This window comes from Bubalus bubalis, chromosome 18 (genome assembly GCF_019923935.1).
Source record: "Bubalus bubalis isolate 160015118507 breed Murrah chromosome 18, NDDB_SH_1, whole genome shotgun sequence".
Lineage (NCBI taxonomy): Eukaryota > Metazoa > Chordata > Mammalia > Artiodactyla > Bovidae > Bubalus > Bubalus bubalis.
The window spans coordinates 24,873,826-24,893,840 of NC_059174.1; the positions used below are offsets into that span (position 1 = coordinate 24,873,826).

General features: G+C 50.1%; 1 protein-coding gene across 1 annotated transcript in view; it reads right to left on the bottom strand.

The window, feature by feature from the left end:
* Window positions 1-1,789: 1,789 nt before the first annotated feature.
* The window catches only part of LOC102393391 (plasmolipin), a 30,043-nt gene continuing 11,817 nt past the window's right edge, over window positions 1,790-20,015 (bottom strand). Inside the window, exons 2-4 of the mRNA XM_006059061.4 lie at window positions 6,095-6,268; window positions 3,980-4,102; window positions 1,790-2,727 (exon numbers count right to left, since the gene is read on the bottom strand). Coding sequence (XP_006059123.1) covers window positions 2,611-2,727; window positions 3,980-4,102; window positions 6,095-6,268 — 414 coding nt within the window. The 3' untranslated portion in view covers window positions 1,790-2,610. The remainder of the gene's footprint in view (window positions 2,728-3,979; window positions 4,103-6,094; window positions 6,269-20,015) is intronic.

A 20,015-nucleotide genomic window follows, 5' to 3' on the forward strand; every position in this document is an offset into this window, starting at 1 on the left:
TGCTGCTGCCATCAAGTTCTCAGAGCTTTGGTCTTTCAAGCCAAAGGCTTCCTTAAACACTGACTCTCCTGGCCTTGCTTACCCTTCTTGCTCTTTTTATAAATGGGACTGCCCGTCACAGGCCAGGCATGTTGGAAGCACTTGGTGAAGATCCCACTGATCAGTCTGGGTGAGAAAAAACAAGTGGACAAATCCAAAGATGAAATTATGAAAAGTGAACAAGAAAGGCAGATGCGTTTTTTTTTTTCATCCTTTTCCACTCAGAAAAAAAGCAGCCAAGCCTGCTGTAGCTTCCCATTAGGAAATAGGCTTTCTGATTAAAAAAAAAAAAACACAAAACTTACTAGAACTCTCTCTCTGTCCACTCAGGAACTTATATCATCATGTGCCACCTTTAGAGGGGCTTAGGTGTCTCTTCTCTTCCAAGAAGACGGTTGTTCTGTGGAAGAAAAGTTATGACTAACCTAGACAGCATTATTAAAAAGCTAGAAATATTATTTTGCTGACAGAGGTCCATATAGTCAAAGCTATGGTTTTTATAGTAGTCATGTATGGATGTGAGAGCTGGACCATAAAGAAGACTAAGCACCAAAGAATCGATGCTTTTGATCTATGGTATTAGAGGAGACTCTTGAGAGTCCCTTGGACAGCAAGATCAAACCAGTCATCCTGAAGGAAATCAACCCTGAATATTCATTGAAAAGACTGATGCTGAAGCTCCAATACTTTAGCCACCTGATGCAAAGAGACTCATTGGAAAAGACCCTGGGGCTGGGAAAGATTGAGGGCAGGAGGAGAAAGGGACAACAAAGGATGAGATGGTTGGATGGCATCACTGATTCAATGGACATGAGTGTGAGCAAACTCTGGGACACAGTGAAGGACAGGGAAGCCTGGCATGCTGCCGTCTGTGGGGTCACAGAGTCGGACACAGCTGAGCGACTGCAACAGGTATGGCCAGCATGAGAAAGTGCAGTGTTTGGCCCCAGCTTCGGGGGACACTTGCCTCTTCCTATAGCTTAGGCCTCAGCCCTGGGCAGCACTGTTCACCCACACAGCAGGGGCTGAGGACTTGGGGGGCATCGGCCTGAACCACAAGGTAGTTGTTTGACAAAGCATGTTAACATCTCCACCCAAAGAAGCTGTTTCAGGGTGTCAGAAGCCTAGATGAGGATTTTGTTTTCTCTTAAGCCTCAAAAGAAAATAGGTTGGTCCTCCTTAAAAATGCTCTTCTTATGGCTTGATCCTGCAATGACTATAATTTATTATTCAAACTCTGAGGCACTGGAGAGTAAAAAGGGATGCAGTTAATTGCCATCCCAGGACAACAGGCCCAAACTAGGCCTATACCGGGCCAGCTGGGAAATGGGTATCTGACTTAACCTACCCCCTCCACTGCCCCTCTCCCCCAGAGAGGAGCTCATCCACAATTGTTTGAATCTAGTTACACTTTCATTGTTCCCAGTTTTTTAAGGTGGGACCAAGGGGTGCCCAGAAATGCCTGTGGCTTGTTATTCAGAGCATGTTGTGCTGTAGTAGGAAAATAAGCTCAGGGGACCCCCCCTCCCCGGCTGCTCCCCCTTCTCTATACTATCAGCTCCACACACTAAGCACCTGGATTGTCTGATCTCTGAACTTCACAAGCTATCAAGGTAGGTATATCAACCGATTGTTTGAATCCTTGGATGTGAAACCCACAAATACAGAAGGCCAACTGTACTGACTTAGGTTGCGGCTTCCTGGTGTTTATAAGCATCTCTAACTATGATTCCCCAACATCTTTTCCAAATAAGTTCTTCGGTCTTTATTTTTGTAAAAAACAAAAAGTTACCACCATGCACAGGGCAACTCACCAGCAAGGCCTTACTTTCCCTCCCGTCCCAGGTGCCTAATTAACAGCGTCAGGGAGGCAGTCAACACTGATGTTAGTTTCCCCAAAGGGAAAATGAGAAAACAAGGGCTTGGGAAAGGGAGGGAAGCCTGGATCAGATTTTCATCACTGAGAGTCTCTTAAAACTGATTTGTTTTAAATAACGGGTACGTTCTAAAGGCAGGAAAGGAACCATGCTGTCAGAATCATAACCCTTTCTACATGTTTCCCTACAAGTGCACATGTTGGCTTGGGGGAGGGTCAAACCAGAATTAATGTTTTCAGGAATCAGAATGGTTTCATGGGTTTGCTCAGCTTTCCCAGAACAAAAACTAGGATAAATACTTGATGCTTGTTAGGCTTATTCTATGGTGGGTCAGGGGCTGTGGGTGTAGAGTTCACTGTTAGTGTATTTAGTGCTGGCGAGAAGGCTAGGTCTCGGCCTTGGACACGAAGTCCTAAGGACAGAGCAAGAGAGTCCCGTATCTCCCATCACTTTCTGAATATGGAGGGCAGAGAGGACTGTCTTGGCTGTTGGCCTGTCTCCAGGCCACATGCCTGCCAGAGGAAGGGTCCTGATTCCTTGGGAGTGTCGGGTGAGCCCGAGGAGCCTGATGAGCAGAGATGAGCATGCGTAGTCCCTTCCAGGCTGACAGGGCGCAGACTTCAGGCTTCCGGAGCCACCTGCACTGGGAGCAGGCTGTAGCCTTCCGCCCGCAGTGGCCCACAGCACAGGTGCTTTAGGCATAGCCACCAGCCATCTGACTGGTGGCTGCATTGCTGCCTACTCCTCGCCAGGCCTGGAAGCTGAGAAAAGCGCTCACTCCGTAGGCAATCATCACTAAACACGAAAAGAACTGAAAGAGAAGACACAGAGGTGAGTCTGTCTGAAGCATGGCATGTGGGGCTGGGGGCCACAGCAGTGAAACACAGAGGGTAGGCACAGACAGGGAAGCCAGAGCCCCTCAATTAACCGAATGAGCCACACCAACTCCTGCTTACCCGTACAGTCATTTAATGACTATGAGGCTGATGGGTACCAGGTTCTGGGTGCTAACTTTGCATTAACCATACAGGCAAGGTGTGTCAGACTGAGAGGGAAGCCTGGACAATATGCTAAGAGTGACAAAGGGGTAGGAGCTGCTGTAGACACAGCTCTAGGATTTAGTTTTTTAAAAGGCAACATTCAAAAGCTGCCCTAGGAATATTATGTAATTCACATTCCAGAAATCTCCATGTCTCTCTTCTGGTGACTGAGTTCACAGATTTCAAAACTATCCTCACCAGGAAGAATGAGGAAGCCCAAGTCCTGGTCTAGCCCTATCCGGGGCTCAGTCTAGGTGAGTCCCTTCACCGCTCTGAGCCTCAGTTTCCTGGCCTGTCAAAAGGGTTGGCAGTCCCTCTCCCCCCGACCCTCCTGTCCTCACACATACAGGGAGTGGAAGAACACTCATGGGTGATGCATGCCAGGTGTGTGGTGGTTCTGACACTTGACCCGACGTGGAGCCCAAGCTTGGGTTGCCTAGGAGAACCTGAGTATCTCCCAGATAGTTTAAACCAAAGGGTTTTTGCCCATGGCTTTCTCAAAGGTGGATGACAGAGAGCTTCTAACAGACTCTCGAGGAGACATAGAGCCCTAGATCAGTGCAGCACAGCAAAGTTCCAACAGGTAGCCCAAGCTTCACTTGCCAGCCCAAAGCATTTCCCAAGCATTCTGGTTCCTCAGGGTTTTGCTGTTAATTTTGGACACCTGGTGGCTCAGTGGTGAAGAATCCACCTGCCAGTGCAAGAGACATGGGTTCAGTCCCTGGATAGGGAAGATCCCCTGGAGAAGGAAATGGCAACCCACTCCAGTATTATTGCCTGGGAAATCCCATGGACAGAGGAGCCTGGCAGACTGTGGTCCATGGGGTGGCAAAGAATTGGACTCATCTTAGTGACTAAGCAACAACATGGACACCTGTGAGTCCACTGGGAGCTGGAGGGTGACTGAGCATGTGTCAGGTGCCTGGCCTGGGGTCAGGGAGCAGTGGGAGTCCAGGGGCATAGACCTTGTTTTGACCCGTCTCCCCTGTAACTGCCGAGGGTGCCCCAGGGAACCATACTCACGGAGGCTGCTGCACGCTGGTTATACGGCCGGCTGCCCTTCAGGGATGTCAGCTCAACCGAAGCAGAGCAGGTGATGAAGGCCGTGATGTAGAGAACAGTGGCACCCACGTTAAATACCATTAACTGGGGGTTGGGGGAGTGGAAAGAACAGGCTTAAGACATGAGACTCTTATAGTAACTATGGAACTTCCTGTTCCCACTGACACATCCCTTCAGTAGCCAGAACAGGGACTAGAGCTTGAGGAGGAGGATGGAGACTGCATGGGTTTTTCCCACTAAAAGGGCCTCCAGAGACAGAGGTCTACACAGGGCTAGCCTGGAGGCCCTATGAGCAGAGAACATAAACATACTGAAGGCTGAGAGATGGGGGGCGGCTAAAGTGATCTGGCTGGAACATCAACAGATCCACGTGGTAAAACTCACTCCTGATGGCAAGAGGCCAAATTGAGCCTGTCTCTGAGTACTCCAGCTGAAGGGCCTGCTCCTCCGTGGTGGCTCCTCGCCAAGCCTGGCCCTTCTCGTGGCCCCTGGGGACTTGGTTCTGAGGCTGACCCCGAGGTGGGGGGGCGCTGGGGGGCCCTCACATCCCTACCTCTGCCCCCGGTGGGAAGAACCTATGTCTGCCTTCTGGCCACATCCTAGGCTCTAGGCCCCACGTCAAATGCCATGGTAAAGACCCTCAGCTGGCTGGCAAGGAAGGGCCCTGGGCTAACAACCAGTCCCAGGTCCCATTTCCCCAGTGCTTGGTCCCTGAAGTCAGTTCTTAGCAGATCTCTTAGCCCAGCCAGACAGCAAACTGATGGCCCTCAGGCATGTTTGGTTTATCTCATATTTTTAAAAAACAATTACCAACATTCTAAAATTAATTTCATATAAAAACTAAGATTTCATATAAAACTTTCAATCTTAAAATATCAAGATTTGGCACCTGCATTCCCACTAACAACGGTTAGAGCTGAGTAGAGGCGGCTTCCTATGGACAGGTTCTCCAGAAGCCCTCCTGACCTACTTCACTCGTATGTCTTTATGGCCTCTTGCCGGGCCCTAAAGGGAGCTTGTAGTCCCCATCCCAGAAAAGCCCGATTTGGCAATCCTAATTCCGCCTTATCTAGGAGTGTGAGGCACTGCCCTGCCATCATGGCCTGGGAAAGGAGCCTCTCCCATCAGCAGCTGTGACTGGAGCCCCACAGCAGTGCTGAGAGACACCAAGGCCCTTCCATCTCCGGAGATGTCTTTCTTCAAGGCTCCTAGGACACAGGGCAGGGGCTGGACCCCGTCCAGGAAGTCAGGCCGCTGCCTCGTCACCCCAGGATCTTCCCTCCAAGCCCAGTGCCCACTGCAAACACCACCTGGCTCCTACCAGTGATGTCAGGATCTAACAAACCCGGTCTGTCTTGAGGATGACTCACGTTTCCTCAGCTTCAAAAGTCATTGAATTGCAAACAATGCTGCCTAGTCCCAGCCTTGCTTGTCTGACAATCACGTGCCTCTCTCGCCTCTCTGCTCGCTGAAAGCCTCAGACCCCAGCTGCAGGGGTTTTCCGGGCTGGAGGAAAAAAAAGCCCCAGCAGCTTTCTCTGTGTCTGGCCAGGGTACTTCCTATGGACACTCTCAGCTCTGTGTTCTAAGGAGACTGACCTGGGCAAACCGAGGACACCACCCTCTGCCAGGCTGCGGGGGCCTCACCCTGCGCCCAGCCCATCCTGCACACACCAGCCTCGATGACTCCTGCCAGCTCATCCCAGCCTGCAGGCCCAGGGCTGCTGGTCTGGGCCCAGTCAGAGCCACAGCACCCACAGAATCTAATCCCGACTGCCCACCCCCCAAAAAGGCAAAATATTTTCAAGATCCCAAACAGCACCTCACTTGTACTCCCTCCGTGGGAGAAAGGCAAGCCTGAGTCATCCTGGATTCAAAGCTCTCAGCGCTCAGAAAAACTGGACACCCGAACCATTCATCCTCCTTCCCCTGTCCCCACTCAGTTCTACAGGCCAACGAGGACTTCAGTCAACCCCCAGCCGCCACTTCTCACTTAGGGAAGGTCACATTGTCACAGCCTGCCCAGAGGCAGAGGGGTCAGCCCAGAGCCACCCCTGTGGCTCCTGTCCAGACTCACCACCAGCGGCCAGGGCACCATGTACAGCTTCATGTGCAGCTGAAACAGGTAGAGGACAAAGAAGATGATTGTCACCAGCCAGAGGAAGACAGCGACGAACATCACCCAGCCGTAAGATGGATACAGGTGGTACGGAGTGTCAGCAATCAGGGCCCACACCAGCAGCCCCAGCACCTGGAGGGGATGAGACAGAGCCAGAGTCTCCCAGAGTCCCCAGCGCTCAGGCTGAAGGCCACAGAGCAGTTTCCAGGCCTTCACCATGGGGCGCCCCCTGCAGGACACATTTCTCATTGGCCCGAGAAATATTTATTTGGCTTTTACCACATGTATACAAAGCCCTTGCCTGGTAACTTACCTCCTTCAGACCCCAGCTGAAATGGTACGTGCTCCAGGGAACCTTCCCTACTCCTCCAGTCTGGGCTCCAGAGCCCTCTTCTGGGCTCACATGGCCCCTCAGGCACCACCCACCCAAGACGAATTCTGTTTCCTTCCCCAGACCAGAAGCCACAGCAGCACTGCCATCCACTCGGCTGCCTCCAGGGTGAGACCCCTGCAGCCCTGGAGAGGGTGGTCTCCCGGACTCATCCAGTTCCCCAAGAAAATGACTGGCTCATTCATAAGTGCATGCTGGCACCCAGGACAGGACCCGAGCTCGGCCAGGGGCTTAGGAAAAGCTGCTGAAAGAAAGATGAAGTCACCAGCACATCCCTGAGGCAGGGACACAATCACAGAGGCCCAGAGGTACAGTGACATCTGCCTGGAGCCCCACCAAGCCCCCTCCAACCCAACCTTCTCCGACTCCTAACTGCCCCATACAGGTGCTACCATCCCTGCCTTCCAGGTGAATCTGGGCCTTGGAGAAGCAAAGGGACTAGTACACCATTTGTATATGGCAAGGTGGGCCCCAACATCCCAGAGTGTGCAGAGTAGCTAACACCACGGCCTCCAGAGCCGACTGCCTGACTTAAAACCCACTCCTCTTGCCAGCTGTGTGACACTGGGGCAACTCACAGCCTCTCTGTGCTGTGTCCACAGCACTGGTCGTGTGAGTATGAAGAGCATACTTACTCTATAAGGTCAGCGCCCATGGGGGTTCATGTATATAAAGGAACTATTCCCAGCTGAGGACGCCGTGCTGCAGGGAATTCTACACAGGCAGGTCGGCTGACCCACCTCAAGGGTATCCTGGGGAACTTGGCAGAGTGGTACCTTACTTGCTCAGGAGCAAAACCCACCTCTGCCTGCTGGTTTGGAGGACAAAAATTTCCCCAGCTTCCCAGACAAGAGAGAGCTGTCACTCACCCCATAGCAGCCAGAAAGGGTCTCCTAAAGTGAAAGGCACTCAGTCATATCCGACTCTCTGAGACCCCATGGACTGTAGCCTGCCAGACTCCTCTGTCCATGGGATTCTCCAGGCCAGAATACTGGTGTGGGCAGCCATTCCCTTCTCCAGGGGATCTTCCCAACCCAGGGATGGAACCCAGGTCTTCCACATTGGAGGTGGATTCTGTACCATCTGAGCCACCAGGAAAGCCCCCAGAGAGGGTTCCCTGCCAAGGACAAAAAGGGAAGTTTCTGTATCAGTCCCCCTCCACGTGTGGGGCAGGGCAGGGCAGGGGTGACCCTAGCTGAGGCCCGGAGTCCACGAGCCCCTTTGACAGCTTTCCTTCCCCCCACCACCGGAAGTGAGAGGTAGAGCCCTGGGCTTGCCAGTCAGCTGCTGGGCTTTCACCCTGCCTGTGTGGTGGGAAGTGTCCCCACCTCTGAGCAGCTCCCCAGGGCACCTCTAGTCCACCCGCTAGAATCCAGACCCCTGGGTTTTGGGCATCGCTGCGTCTCCAGTGCCCTGCAGTGCCGAGCACATAGTACCTGCTCAGTAAATACATGCTCAGGCGCTAACCGGCCTCAGCTTCCTTATCCAGGAAATAGGGGCTAGACACCCTTCCTGCACATGTGCTGTGTGTTATAGGAGGACTCAGGTCTGAGTCAATAAATATGCTCCCAGCCTTGCCTCCCCTCACCCACGGGTGGGAGTGGGAGACTCAGGGAGGCACCCTCTCCCCTTCTTTCCAGGTTTTTGCACCCACCCCTCTTCCTCTCCTGGGGGGGAGGGGTGAGTTCCCAGGGATGCCCACCTGGCACTGCACCCCGCCAGCCTTCCTGCCCCACCTCCAGCCTCTAGTGCTCTCCTTCAGCCACCACCAATAGACTAGGTGGCCCTTGGGGCCCAGTGTGCGGTGAGGATGGTGGGACAGGGAGCAGGGCCTTGTGGGCAGTCACACCACTGGAGAGGAGTCCTTATCCATGAGGACCCAGAGTCAGGGTGTCTCAGCCCAGACCCCCAAGCTTTTACCACTCATCCTTCGGATAGACACTGCCTTAAACAGACACATCAGTGGGGCCAAGAGCCCCCAGACCCAGGGGAGTCACTGCTCGAAAGGAGAACAGACACCCCTAAAGCAGCAAGGCACAGGACCCTTCCAGGGGCAGACAATTATCTCCTTGTCTTTTTTTTTTGGCCATGCCACTGGGCGTATGGGATCAAACCCATGCCCCCGCAGTGGGAGTGTGGAACCCTAACCACTGGACTTCCAGGGAAGTCTCTAATTATCTCCTTGCTTTAAAGTAGGGTCCTTATGGGCCTCCATGCCATCGTGTTGCCTAGTTACAACTATCTGAAAGGAAGTTAGAAAATGCAGTGAATTAAAAATCACGAAGGGAATGATTTGGGTTTACGTTAATGTACACTTATCAATTGGTGGTGTTATCACTCATGGGCTTGGTCACAAATAACCACGTAATGCCCTCTGCCTCGTAATGTGCCAAGCCTCAGGTGAGCACCTTCCCTTTTATTTCACTGATTTTCCCATAACCCTCTCATTAGGCTTATTTATTAGCCCCATTTTTCAAACAGGAACTCAGAGGAAAATGTGTCCATGGTCATCTGTGGTCACCCATGAGTCAAGGACAGGGCAGGGCAGGACTTGAACCCAGGTCGACCCTTCTCTGAAACCTGGTCTACTAAGAGTTACTTAGTGATGTACAAAAAATGAGGACACTTGGGCTGGCTCCGAGGGGTGAGGCCCAGCTGGCATCCCAGCTCCCTGGTCTCTGCCTCTCCCGCCTGCTCAGCCCTGATTTCTAGATCAGCAAGTACAGCCTCTGGGAGACAAAACTGCTGGAATAAGCAGTGAGAATATCTGGCATCCCTCTGGCCTTGCCTCCCTGGCCCTGTGCCCAGGGAGCCGCCTCGGTTTCTGCTCTCCAACAAGGAAGGTCCATCTGAACCTGACAGACTGGTTTTTCCCATCCCCTCACCCACAGCCCCGAGAATCTGCCGGAGCACCCCAGTCCAGGATAGGGCATCCCCGCATGTGCTGACCCTCTGCTGGCCATGGGAAGCTGGGCCCAGGCCTCATCTCTAGAATGTGCAGGAGCTGCTGGACCCTCCCTCCTGCTGCGGACCCACAGTCCAGCTGGAAGAGGCCAGAAGACTTGTCTTACAGTCTAGTCCAGAACGGTAAACCCCACTGTGCAGGGGAAGCGGGGGAGCGGAAGGCAGAGGGCAAGGCAGACAGCCCTGACTCTGCCACCTGCCCGTTGGGCTTCGTCCAGGTCCTCGTGCAATTCTAACACCCGCTCTCTGGGCACAGGCCCCACCGTGTGCCTCCCTCTGGGTTCACTCATTCAACAAGTATCTGTTGTGGGACTTCCTGGGTGGTCCAGTGGCTAAGACTGTATGCTGCAATGCAGGGAGCCCAGGTTCGATCCCAGGTTGGGGAACCAGATCCCACAAGGCACAACGAAGAGGCCCCATGTCACAACTGAAGATCCTGCATGCTGTGACTAAGACCTGGTGCAGCCAAATAAGTAAAAACTTTTAAAAAATTGTAAAAGCCAAACATCTGTTGAGCACTTACCACTGTGTGAGCGGTAAACATGGGAAGCCCTGCTCTCCCGGAGCTCTCACTCTACAGCTGGGTTGGGGGTAGGGAAGTCAGATAAAACCCGAGTACACGAGGAAAGCACAGGAAATGTGTTATGGGGGAAAATTCAGCTGAGAAGGGATAAGAAGGTAGAGAAAGATCTCACTAGGACATTAGAGCGGATGTGGGGGGGGTGGGGGTGGGGGAGTTGGCAAAGGGAAGGAGCTGGGTGAGGAAGAGCAGAACTCTGTGCTTTAACAAACTCTCGAGGTCCCTGTCTCTTGCCCCCATGTTCCTCTGTCCCCATGCTTCTCTACACATACACCTGTGTGTCTTACTCTTCAAAGACTGACACAGACATACACACACATAACAAACATGCACAGAATGAAACCTCACCCCTTGGCCCTTCCAAACACTGAGGCCCCTGCCATGCACCTCAGGCACCCCCTGCAGATGAACCAAGAGAACTGTCTGGAAATCCTGAAGGAAAAAAATATATATATATGCCCTTTCCTTCTTGAAAACCTAAAGATTTCAGATGAGGGATCTTGTCTTTAAACGACAACTCCCCTGGTGCCTCAGACAGTAAAGAATCTGCAGGAGACGGAAGTTCAATCCCTGGGTTGGGAAGATCCCCTGGAGAAGGAAATGGCAACCCATGTCAGTATTCTTGCCTGGAGAATTCCATGGACAGAGGAGCCTGGTGGGCTACAGTCCATGGGGTTGCAGAGTTGGACATGACTGAGCGACTAACACTGTCAAAAAGGTCACATTCACACATGCTCCAGGACGTTCGCGCTTCCAAAAAATTTTTTCTCAACTGGATAACAGAGATTTTTTTAAAAACCACCTGCTGAGTCAGAGAGGAAAGGGATTAGTCACAAATGCCTGACCATGAGGCATTTGGTGGGGGGCAATCAGTTGGGCGGGGTGGTGCAATCCAGGGGCTGAGGTTCTTATAAGAGGGAAGCTGGACATAGAGACACACACAGAAAGAACACCTTGTGAAGATGGAGGCAGAGATCCGAATGATATGTCTCCAAGCCAAGGAAAACAAAGGATTCCTGGCCAGAAGCATGGGACAGACTCTGTTCAGGGCCTCCCAAAGGAACCAACCTTGCCAGCACCTTGACTTTGAACTTGTGAGACAATAAATTTCTGTTGTTTTTTAAGTGACCTAGTTCGTGGCAGTTTGTTATGGCAGCCCTAGGAAACGAATACATCTTTCTTCGCTACTCTTTGAGGCTGTGAATGGCTGTTACGATCTGACTCAACTGGGAGATGTTGGCATTAACTGATGAAAAGTTGGTCTATTGACTCCCTGGGTTCAAGCTCTGGCCCTGCCAGCTTATGAGCTGTGTGACCTCCTGCAAGTTGCTGAGCCTCTCTGTACCTCCCTGTGCTCATCTTCAAAATGTGCCGACCTTACAAGGGTAGATGTCAATGAAGTAATGTACGAAAGGCACTCAGACCAACACCCAACACAGTCTTGACACTCAGTACAGGCCCTACAGTCATCATCACTTCGAGGGGTTAGAACCTGGGCTTTCCAGTCCATTCTCTGTGCCTGGTTTCCTGCAGTGGATAGGGTAGGAATAGCATGTGCAGTTCCTAGGGGTGTGAGGCTTGGTGAGACAAAAGTATTTAACCTTAAGCACCAAGCATAGTTCCTGGAAGATAAGGGTCACCTCCCCTCACCCACCCTACCCCCACCCATCAGTGCGGCCCCGCCCACCTTTCAGATAAGGCAGCTGGGCTTATCCAAAGGTGGTGGAGATACAGAGGTGAAAGGGAGCAGAATGCAACCCAACCCCACCCTAGGACTCCTCCTGCAGCTACACTCCCTCCACTCCTCACAGGCTAAGGGTCCCAGGGCCGAACCTTCACCCGTTTAGACCTCAGTCTTCCCCTCTGTACAGCAGAAGCAGGGAGGTCTGCTCAGTGTTCTCCAAGGCTCCTCTCAGTCCGAGCCCTGACACTCCTCAACTCAGGCCTTCTCCAGGGGTACCCACAGCCTTTCCTCCCTCGTACTGACTGAAGGGACTCTACCAATCCCAGGAGCACTCACTAACTCCTCTCCTGCCCCAAGACGGTCACTCAACTCTCCTTTTAATACTCTCCATTCTCTGGGCCGAGTAAAGCCCTTGAGATTTGTTGGGCAGCCTTACCGTTGTTGTTCAGTTGCCAAGTCATGTCCGACTCTTTGCAACCCCATGGACTGCAGCATGCCAGGCTTCCCTGTCCTTCACTATCTTCCAGGGTTTGCTCAAACTTACTTACATTGAGTCGGTGATACCATCCAACCATCTCATCCTCTGTCCCCTCCTGCCCTCTATCTTTCCCAGCATCAGGATCTTTTCCAATGAGTTGGCTCTTCACCTCAGGTGGCTACAGTATTGGAGCTTCCAATGAATATTTTTGAAAGCATCAATTCTTTGGCGCTTGGCCTTCTTTATGGCCATCTCTCGTAGCCGTACATGACTACTGAGAAAACCATAGCTTTGACTTTGTCTATATAGACCTTTGTTGGCAAAGTGAACGCTCTGCTTTTTAATATGCTGTCTAAGTTCATCCTAGAGTCACCTAACTTTTTGGCTTGTTTTTTCATCTGACACATAAGAAGGTTGGGGACACACCCCAATGCTGGTCACCTTGTTAGGGGAAACACACTGACTGAAACTAGCCAAACTGGTCAGGCACCACAGTAACCTCATGCGTGAGTTATTTTACAACAGGAGGTCCTGGTAAGGAACACAGGGCTAACACGCCACCACTAACCAGAAGAATTGGGGAAAGGTCAAAAGGAGATGTCACCTCTCAGTGTCCGACCACCTCCCAGAATCCTTCTCGCTGGCACCCGTCTTGGCTGAGCAGTGCATGCACCACCAGAAAGGACCCTGAATCAAGAGTGATTGGCCAGAGACAACGAATTGGCCTAGAAACGAATCCTGTCACCATCAAACCCAAGATCACAAGCCACATGGCAAAGCAGTTCTGGGTTCCCTTACCCTCCTGCTTTCCTCTTGGGCGCCCCTTCCCAATAAAGTCTCTTGCTTTGTCAACACGCGTGTCTCCTCGGACAATTCATTTCCGAGGGTTAGACAAGAGCCCACTCTTGGGCCCTGGAAGGGATCCCCCTTCCTGCACCCACTTCATAGGCATGTCATGCAGGTAAAGAAAGGAAAAAGTGAACACTTGTAGAGGTTGTGAGTGGCTAGAAAGGCTGTTAGACAGCCTGGGGCTTACAAGGAGCAAACCCGAGTTGGGGGGTGGGATGGCACGAGAGGGGACACTGTGCCCCAGAGCTAACATTGTGGTTTCAAACTCAGCAGCCACCAAGACAGGCAGGTCACAGAAATGACTAAGGTGGGCCAAGGGAGGTCTGTGGAGCTGAGAGCAACCAGCTGATGTCTGGGGGAACACAGGTCTGGGATAGCCAGAACATTTTTTTTTTTTTTTTGGATTGCACCCACCATACAACATGCAGGATCTTAGTTCCCCAACCAGGGATCTAACCCATGCCCCCTACAGTGGAAGCACAGATCCTTAACCTCTGGGCCACCAGGGAAGTCCCAAGAAGTTCTAATTTTTAAAGAGATATTAGAAATCCAAAATTCTACATGAAATCTTCAGTTTTTTAAACATTGGTAATGAAACCAAATGTTTTGAGCACAATTTGAGGGCGGGGCCCATCCATCAGCCCCCAGGACTCCCTTCTCCCCACTGCACCCTCCAGAAAACTGAGGTCCAGGGGACTACGTGAACCCTTCCTGGGGTTTCCCCGCACAGGGACGCATCTGGGCAGCTCAGGACACTCAGAACTTGGCCTGGCCCAGCCCGGCCTCCACCCCCGCTCTGGCCCTTCTCCCTGTGGTGAAAGGGACTTTATGGGGACAAAAAGCCACCCATTGTGTCACAGGAGACAAAGGCGCAGGGGACAGAGGCGCCGGGCAGCGGGGTGCCACCACAACTCTACACCCCACCTCCTCCCCTTGCAGAGGGGTAGGCTCCTTGGAATTCCCACTGTGTACTCTGCAGGCCACGCCAGGGCAGGTTCATAACCCAGCCTGGGGCCAACTGACCGGGTCTGGGCTGTTATCTAACTCTGCCAAACCTCCCTTTGTCACCTGAAAAGCAGGCACAAAAAGTTACCACATCGAGTCACTGAAGAAACTCTCCCCCAAGGGCCCGCTCTGTGCCAGGCGCTGTTATAGGCATCAGGGAGTGTGGGGCGGGGGAAGAGAGCCAGGCAGCCAGGGTCCCCACCCACAAGCATGCAGCTCCCAGCCTGGGTTGCCAAGGAGGAGGGGGAGGAGGGGAACACTGACTCAGGGCCTGGGTCACCTCCAGGGCTTTCCAAACAGAGCCTTTATCACATTGCTTCTTATTCCTGAGTCCTGAGTTAATTAAAGATGAAAGAGACCTCTACACCCCTACCCTCACAGCCCTGCCACCCCCAGAACCCCCTAACAGGGACCTCCAGCCCCTGCATGCAGACTGAATGTCAAGGAGCCCACTGCCACCATCTTCCTCTGGGGTCTCTCTTGGGGTTCTAGAAAAACCTTCCCAACCTGAAACTCAAGCAGCACTCTGGGGCCAGAGACTAAGCAGGTCCCCTCCACATACAGCCCCAGGTGTGTGGAGGTAGGTGGAGGCCCCCTGAGGCATCGCCAAGGCCTTCCTTCCCTGGGTCCCAGAGGCAGCAGCAACACAGCCCCTTAGTGAGGTTCCAGAAATTTAGACCCTACCTGCCTGCCTTCCCACCCTCCTCCCCTCCCTCCACTGGGGTCTCCTGGTCTCCCCAGAAGGCCAATCTGTGCCTTCTCTCCAGCACAAAGACTCTAACAGCCACACAGAGCTATCTCAGGAAGGCCTTAGACACTTTGAAAGCCCAGGTCAAGTGCAACTCAATTCCAGCCCCTCCCCCCACCCCACCCCAGTGCTTCACTCCCAGGAAGCCCAGCTCTTTACATAAAACACATGGCCCATTTCACAGATGGGGAAACCAAGTCACTTGGAAAAGATGAACCTCGCCCAAGGTTATGCACAGTTAATGGTGGGGCCAGTTCTGTGACTCAGCAGATAGATGCCCAGTGGGGAACACAATTCCAAATCCCAGAAGGTAGGGACATTCCCTGGAAACTAACTGGGAGGGAATATCAGTGCCCTGGAGGTGGGAGCAGAGAAGGGGCGGGGGCAGTCCTTGAACCCTGAGGGGATGACAGAAGCAATGCTTTCAGCACCCTACTCTGCTCCCTGCCATTGGCCCTCCAGAGAGAGCTGGCTGCAGGGATCACAGGCACTTCATAGCCCCATGAGATCTGGCCTCTCTACCTGCTGGGAATAGGGTTGGGGTGAAAACATTTACCAGACTGGGACTTGAACCCATGTGCTGGAACTCAAACCCAGCCAAAACCCAGCTTGGGACTTGAACCCACGTGGTTGGGACACTAACCCAGCCAAAACCCAGTTTGGGAAGCAGAAGGAAAGGTCTATCTTCTGTAATTCTGGATACCCGATCTAAGGGCCCCAGGGACAAGGGAGGCTCCTTGTTTTAGTCTACATGGGCTGAAATCCCTATATAGCCATTGTGATATAGAATTGCTGTAACTGGTTCCTTAGCCTTCCTATGTATCTTCTGGATGATGAAGCATTTTTTGAACCAGCACCAGGGTACATAAATATGTATAAATGACAAAAGACTCAAAAGGCATGGTCAAACATCTGATTACAGTGTACGATAAAGTTGGTTACGATAACCAGAATTACAAATGATCATATTTAACATAACATACCAAATAACCCTAGTTAAATATTTCTCTTTGAGATAACACAGGAGCCCTCTAAAACATCCCAAAGTTAGTTTTCAGTTAGATAAGATCATAAGTCACTAGGAGACGATACTTTTTCCCCAACCTAAAGGTTTTTTTCCCTAAAGATCTCAAAAGCAAATACAAATCACTTACAGGCAAAGAAACTCATCTCAATCTGTTTGTCCAAAGAAGCATTTCAAGAATACTTTGGAGGGAGAAATCAAATCCAGTCTTATTTTATTTTAGCCCATTCCTAACAAAATCCATTTACCCAACTAAATTTAATTCAGTCTTAGAAAATCCTGATCATGTGTAACCCTTTGCCTATATTAATCACACCAAAAAGCTTAAACCACTTTCAATTTTTCAATCTTTCACTTTTCAATCACCAGATATCAGTTTTGTCCTGAGTATTTTTCAGATAACATGAGACTGAAATTAATTCTGGCCGGATTATTTTGTATTTTGAGTATTTATATGAGTATGTAATTTCCTTTAAGTCAATTAGAGCTCTTTTGTGAATTAACTTTTGGCAATATTAGACATCCAGAACACACATATAGACACATATGAACATGCAAACACAGAGACCTTATAGTTTCTATTTCAGAATTTTAGTCATGATCTTGAGAACCCAAAGCATTCTCCCAAAATAATTCCTAAATCTGGGAGAGGTTCATTATCATTTTGTATATATTGAGGTAATCCAAAAGGTGGGATTATCTTTTTAATCAAATTCTTTGTTACTCTTGCTGTCCATGTGGGAAAAATCTCTAGCCATTTAGTGAATGTGTCTGCTGCTGCTGCTGCTAACTTGCTTTAGTCGTGTCCAACTCGGCGACCCCAGAGACGGCAGCCCACCAGGCTCCCCCGTCCCTGGGATTCTCCAGGCAAGAACACTGGAGTGGGTTACCATTTCCTTCTCCAATGCATCAAAGTGAAAAGTGAAAGTGAAGTCCCTCAGTCATGTCCAACTCTTAGTGACCCTGTGGACTGCAGCCTACCAGGCTCCTCCATCCATGGGATTTTCCAGGCAAGAGGACTGGAGTGGGGTGCCATCGCCTTCTCCAAGTGAATGTGTCTACCTTTACCAATAAATAATTTGTTTCCTCTGGACTTGGGCATCTGAGTAAAATCAATTTACCAGTTCTTCTTGGTGTTGAATGGGTCTAAATAATGGAGGAGGGGGTGGCATTTTTCTAGGATTATTTTGTAAACATGTGTCACATGATTTGGTAATCTGGGCCACCACCATTTTCATTCCTTTACCCACAAGCAATCTTTGTAGTAAATTCCAAAGAGCTTCACATCCATATCTTACTTCCCTGGTGGCTCAAACAGTAAAGCGTCTGCCTGCAATGTGGGAGACCCGGGTCTGATCCCTGGGTCCGGAAGATCCCCTGGAGAAGGAAATGGCAACCCACTCCAGTACTCTTGCCTGGAAAATTCCATGGACTGAGGAGCCTGGTAGGCTACAGTCCATGGGGTCACAAAGAGTCAGACACGACTGAGCAACTTCACTTTTCACTTCACTTTCACATCCATAGTGGGTAGTTTCATATAAAACCTTAATTACTTTCCATTGCTGGGCTTGTGGAATCACAGTATTTTCATCTAACATATACCATCCCCTTTGATTTATTAACCCCCTATTTTTAGCCCAATTGTTTCCTTTAGTATAGCAAGGTTGTGGCATTTCCTCTATCAAGCCTAGGACTTTCAAAACTGCCGTGTTTTATTTGTTGGTATGTAAGCTAAGGTTTCCAATCCTTTGGGCTAAGACTGAGAAGGTTGCACCAGTGCCTATAAAAAATTCCACCAAGCCGCATCAATGATCACCCGAGGCTTGACATGAGTTATGTAGATGGTATCTTTAGGCAGAGCCATTTTTGGCCTTGGGTCCCGTTGGTCTTCTGACTGCAAAACCATCAACGGTTGAGGGGCGTCTGCTGCCTGGTGTGTGGGGCGTTCCCTCTGCCAATGCCTGGCTACTTGCAAAGGACACATCGACCGCAGTGCTTCCTCCAGTGCCCCTTTTGTCCACAGAGGCTACACTGGCCTTGTATGTGTACCCATGGGCCTCGTGGTCCACCAGGACCAGATTGTCCAAGAGAGGGCAGCCTCCTAGTTGGTGGTCTTTGAGCAGACAAAACCATTGCAATCATTTGGGTCTCTTGCATGTTTCTCTGGGTGCATTCAGTCTTTTCAACCATATCCCCATTATTGAAAACCAAATAAGCCAATTGGAACAAATCATTCATTGGAGTCTGAGGACCAGTAGTTGCTTTCTGAACTTTGTGCCTGATGTCTGGGGCAGACTGGGCTATGAAATGCATGCATCCCGTCCCTCAGAGGAGGAGGGATATACTCCTTAAAGCTTAGGTATCCTTCCTAAAAGCTTCCACTAATCTCCTTTGGAAGACTGCAGGTTTTTCATCCTATCCCTGTTGGACCTTTTTCACCTTTTCATAATTAACAGGTTTTACTGTAAGTTTCTTCATACTCTCTATTAAACAATTAATCATATGGTCCCATCTATCTATTATCAATAGAATTCAGCTGGTAATTCCATTGCAGATTTGCCTCAGGGACAGCATCATTCCCCACCCAGTGCACTGCATGGCCCTGTTGGCTTGGGCTGCCAGTTGGCCTGTATGGGCTCTGGCTGCCAGTATTATATCCTGCTTTTCCTTGGGGGTGCAGCAAGGGGATAGTAAAATCTAAGTCCCCCCAGGTGAGATCAAAAGATCTTACTAATGGGGTAAATTCTTTTGTAAAGAGTTCAGGATCCTCAGAAAAACTTCCCAACTTGTCCTCTGCCACACTTAGATCAGACATTGAGAAAGGTACAGAGACACATATTGTTCCTCAATTTCCATCAGGAACTTCTCTCAGAGGCAAAACTGTAGGGGCATTTGTTGGTAACTTATATCATTGACAGTGCTAGCTGAAAAGGTCAGTTTTCATTCCAATCTCAAAGAAAGTCAATGCCAAAGAATGTTTAAACTACCACACAATGGCACTCATCTCACATACTAGCAAAGTAATGCTCAAAATTCTCCAAGTGAGATTTCAACAGTACGTGAACTGAGAACTTCCAGATGTTAAAGCTGGATTTAGAAAAGGCAGAGGAACCAGAGATCAAATTGCCAACATCTGTTGGAGCATAGAAAAAGCAAGTGAATTCCAGAAAAACATCTACTTCTGCTTTATTGACTATGCCAAAGCCTTTGACTGTGTGGATCACAACAAACAAAAAACTGTTGAAAATTCTTCAAGAGATGGGATTACCAGACCACCTTACCTGCCTCCTGAGAAATCTGTATCCAGGCCAAGAAGCAACAGTTAGAACCAGACATAGAACAATGGGCTGGTTACAAATTGGAAAAGGAGTATGTCAAGGATGTATATTGTCACCCTGCTTATTTAACTTAAATACAGAGTCCATTATGCAAAATGCTGGAATGGATGAAGCACAAGCTGGAATCAAGATTGCCAGGAGAAATATCAATAACCTCAGATATGCAGATGATACCACCCTTATGGCAGAAAGCAAAGAGGAACTGAGGAGCCTCTTGATGAAAGTGAAAGAGGAGAGTGAAAAATCTGACCTGAAACTCAACATTCAAAAAAACGAAGATCATGGCATCTGGTCCCATCGCTTCATGGCAAATAGATGGGGAAACAATGGAAACAGTGAGAGACTATTTTATTGGGCTCCAAAATCACTGCAGATGGTGATTGCAGCCACGAAACTAAAAGACTCTTGCTCCTTGGAAGAAAAGCTATGACAAACCTATAAAAAAATATCTATGACAATCATATAAAAAAGCAGAGACATTACTTTGCCAACAAAGGTCTACTCAAAGCTATGATTTTTCCAGTAGTCATGTATGGATGTGAGAATTGGACCATAAAGAAGGCTGAGCACCAAAGAATTGTTGCTTTTGAACTGTGGTGTTGGAGAAGACTCTTGAGCGTTCCTTGGACTGCAAGGAGATCCAACGTCTATCCTAAAGATCAGTCCTGAATATTCATTGGAAGGACTGATGCTGAAGGTTAAACTCCAATACTTTGGACACCTGATGTGAATAACTGACTCCCTGGAAAAGACCCTGATGCTGGGAAAGATTGAAGGCAGGAGAAGCAGGGTTAGACAGAGGATGAGATGGTTGGATG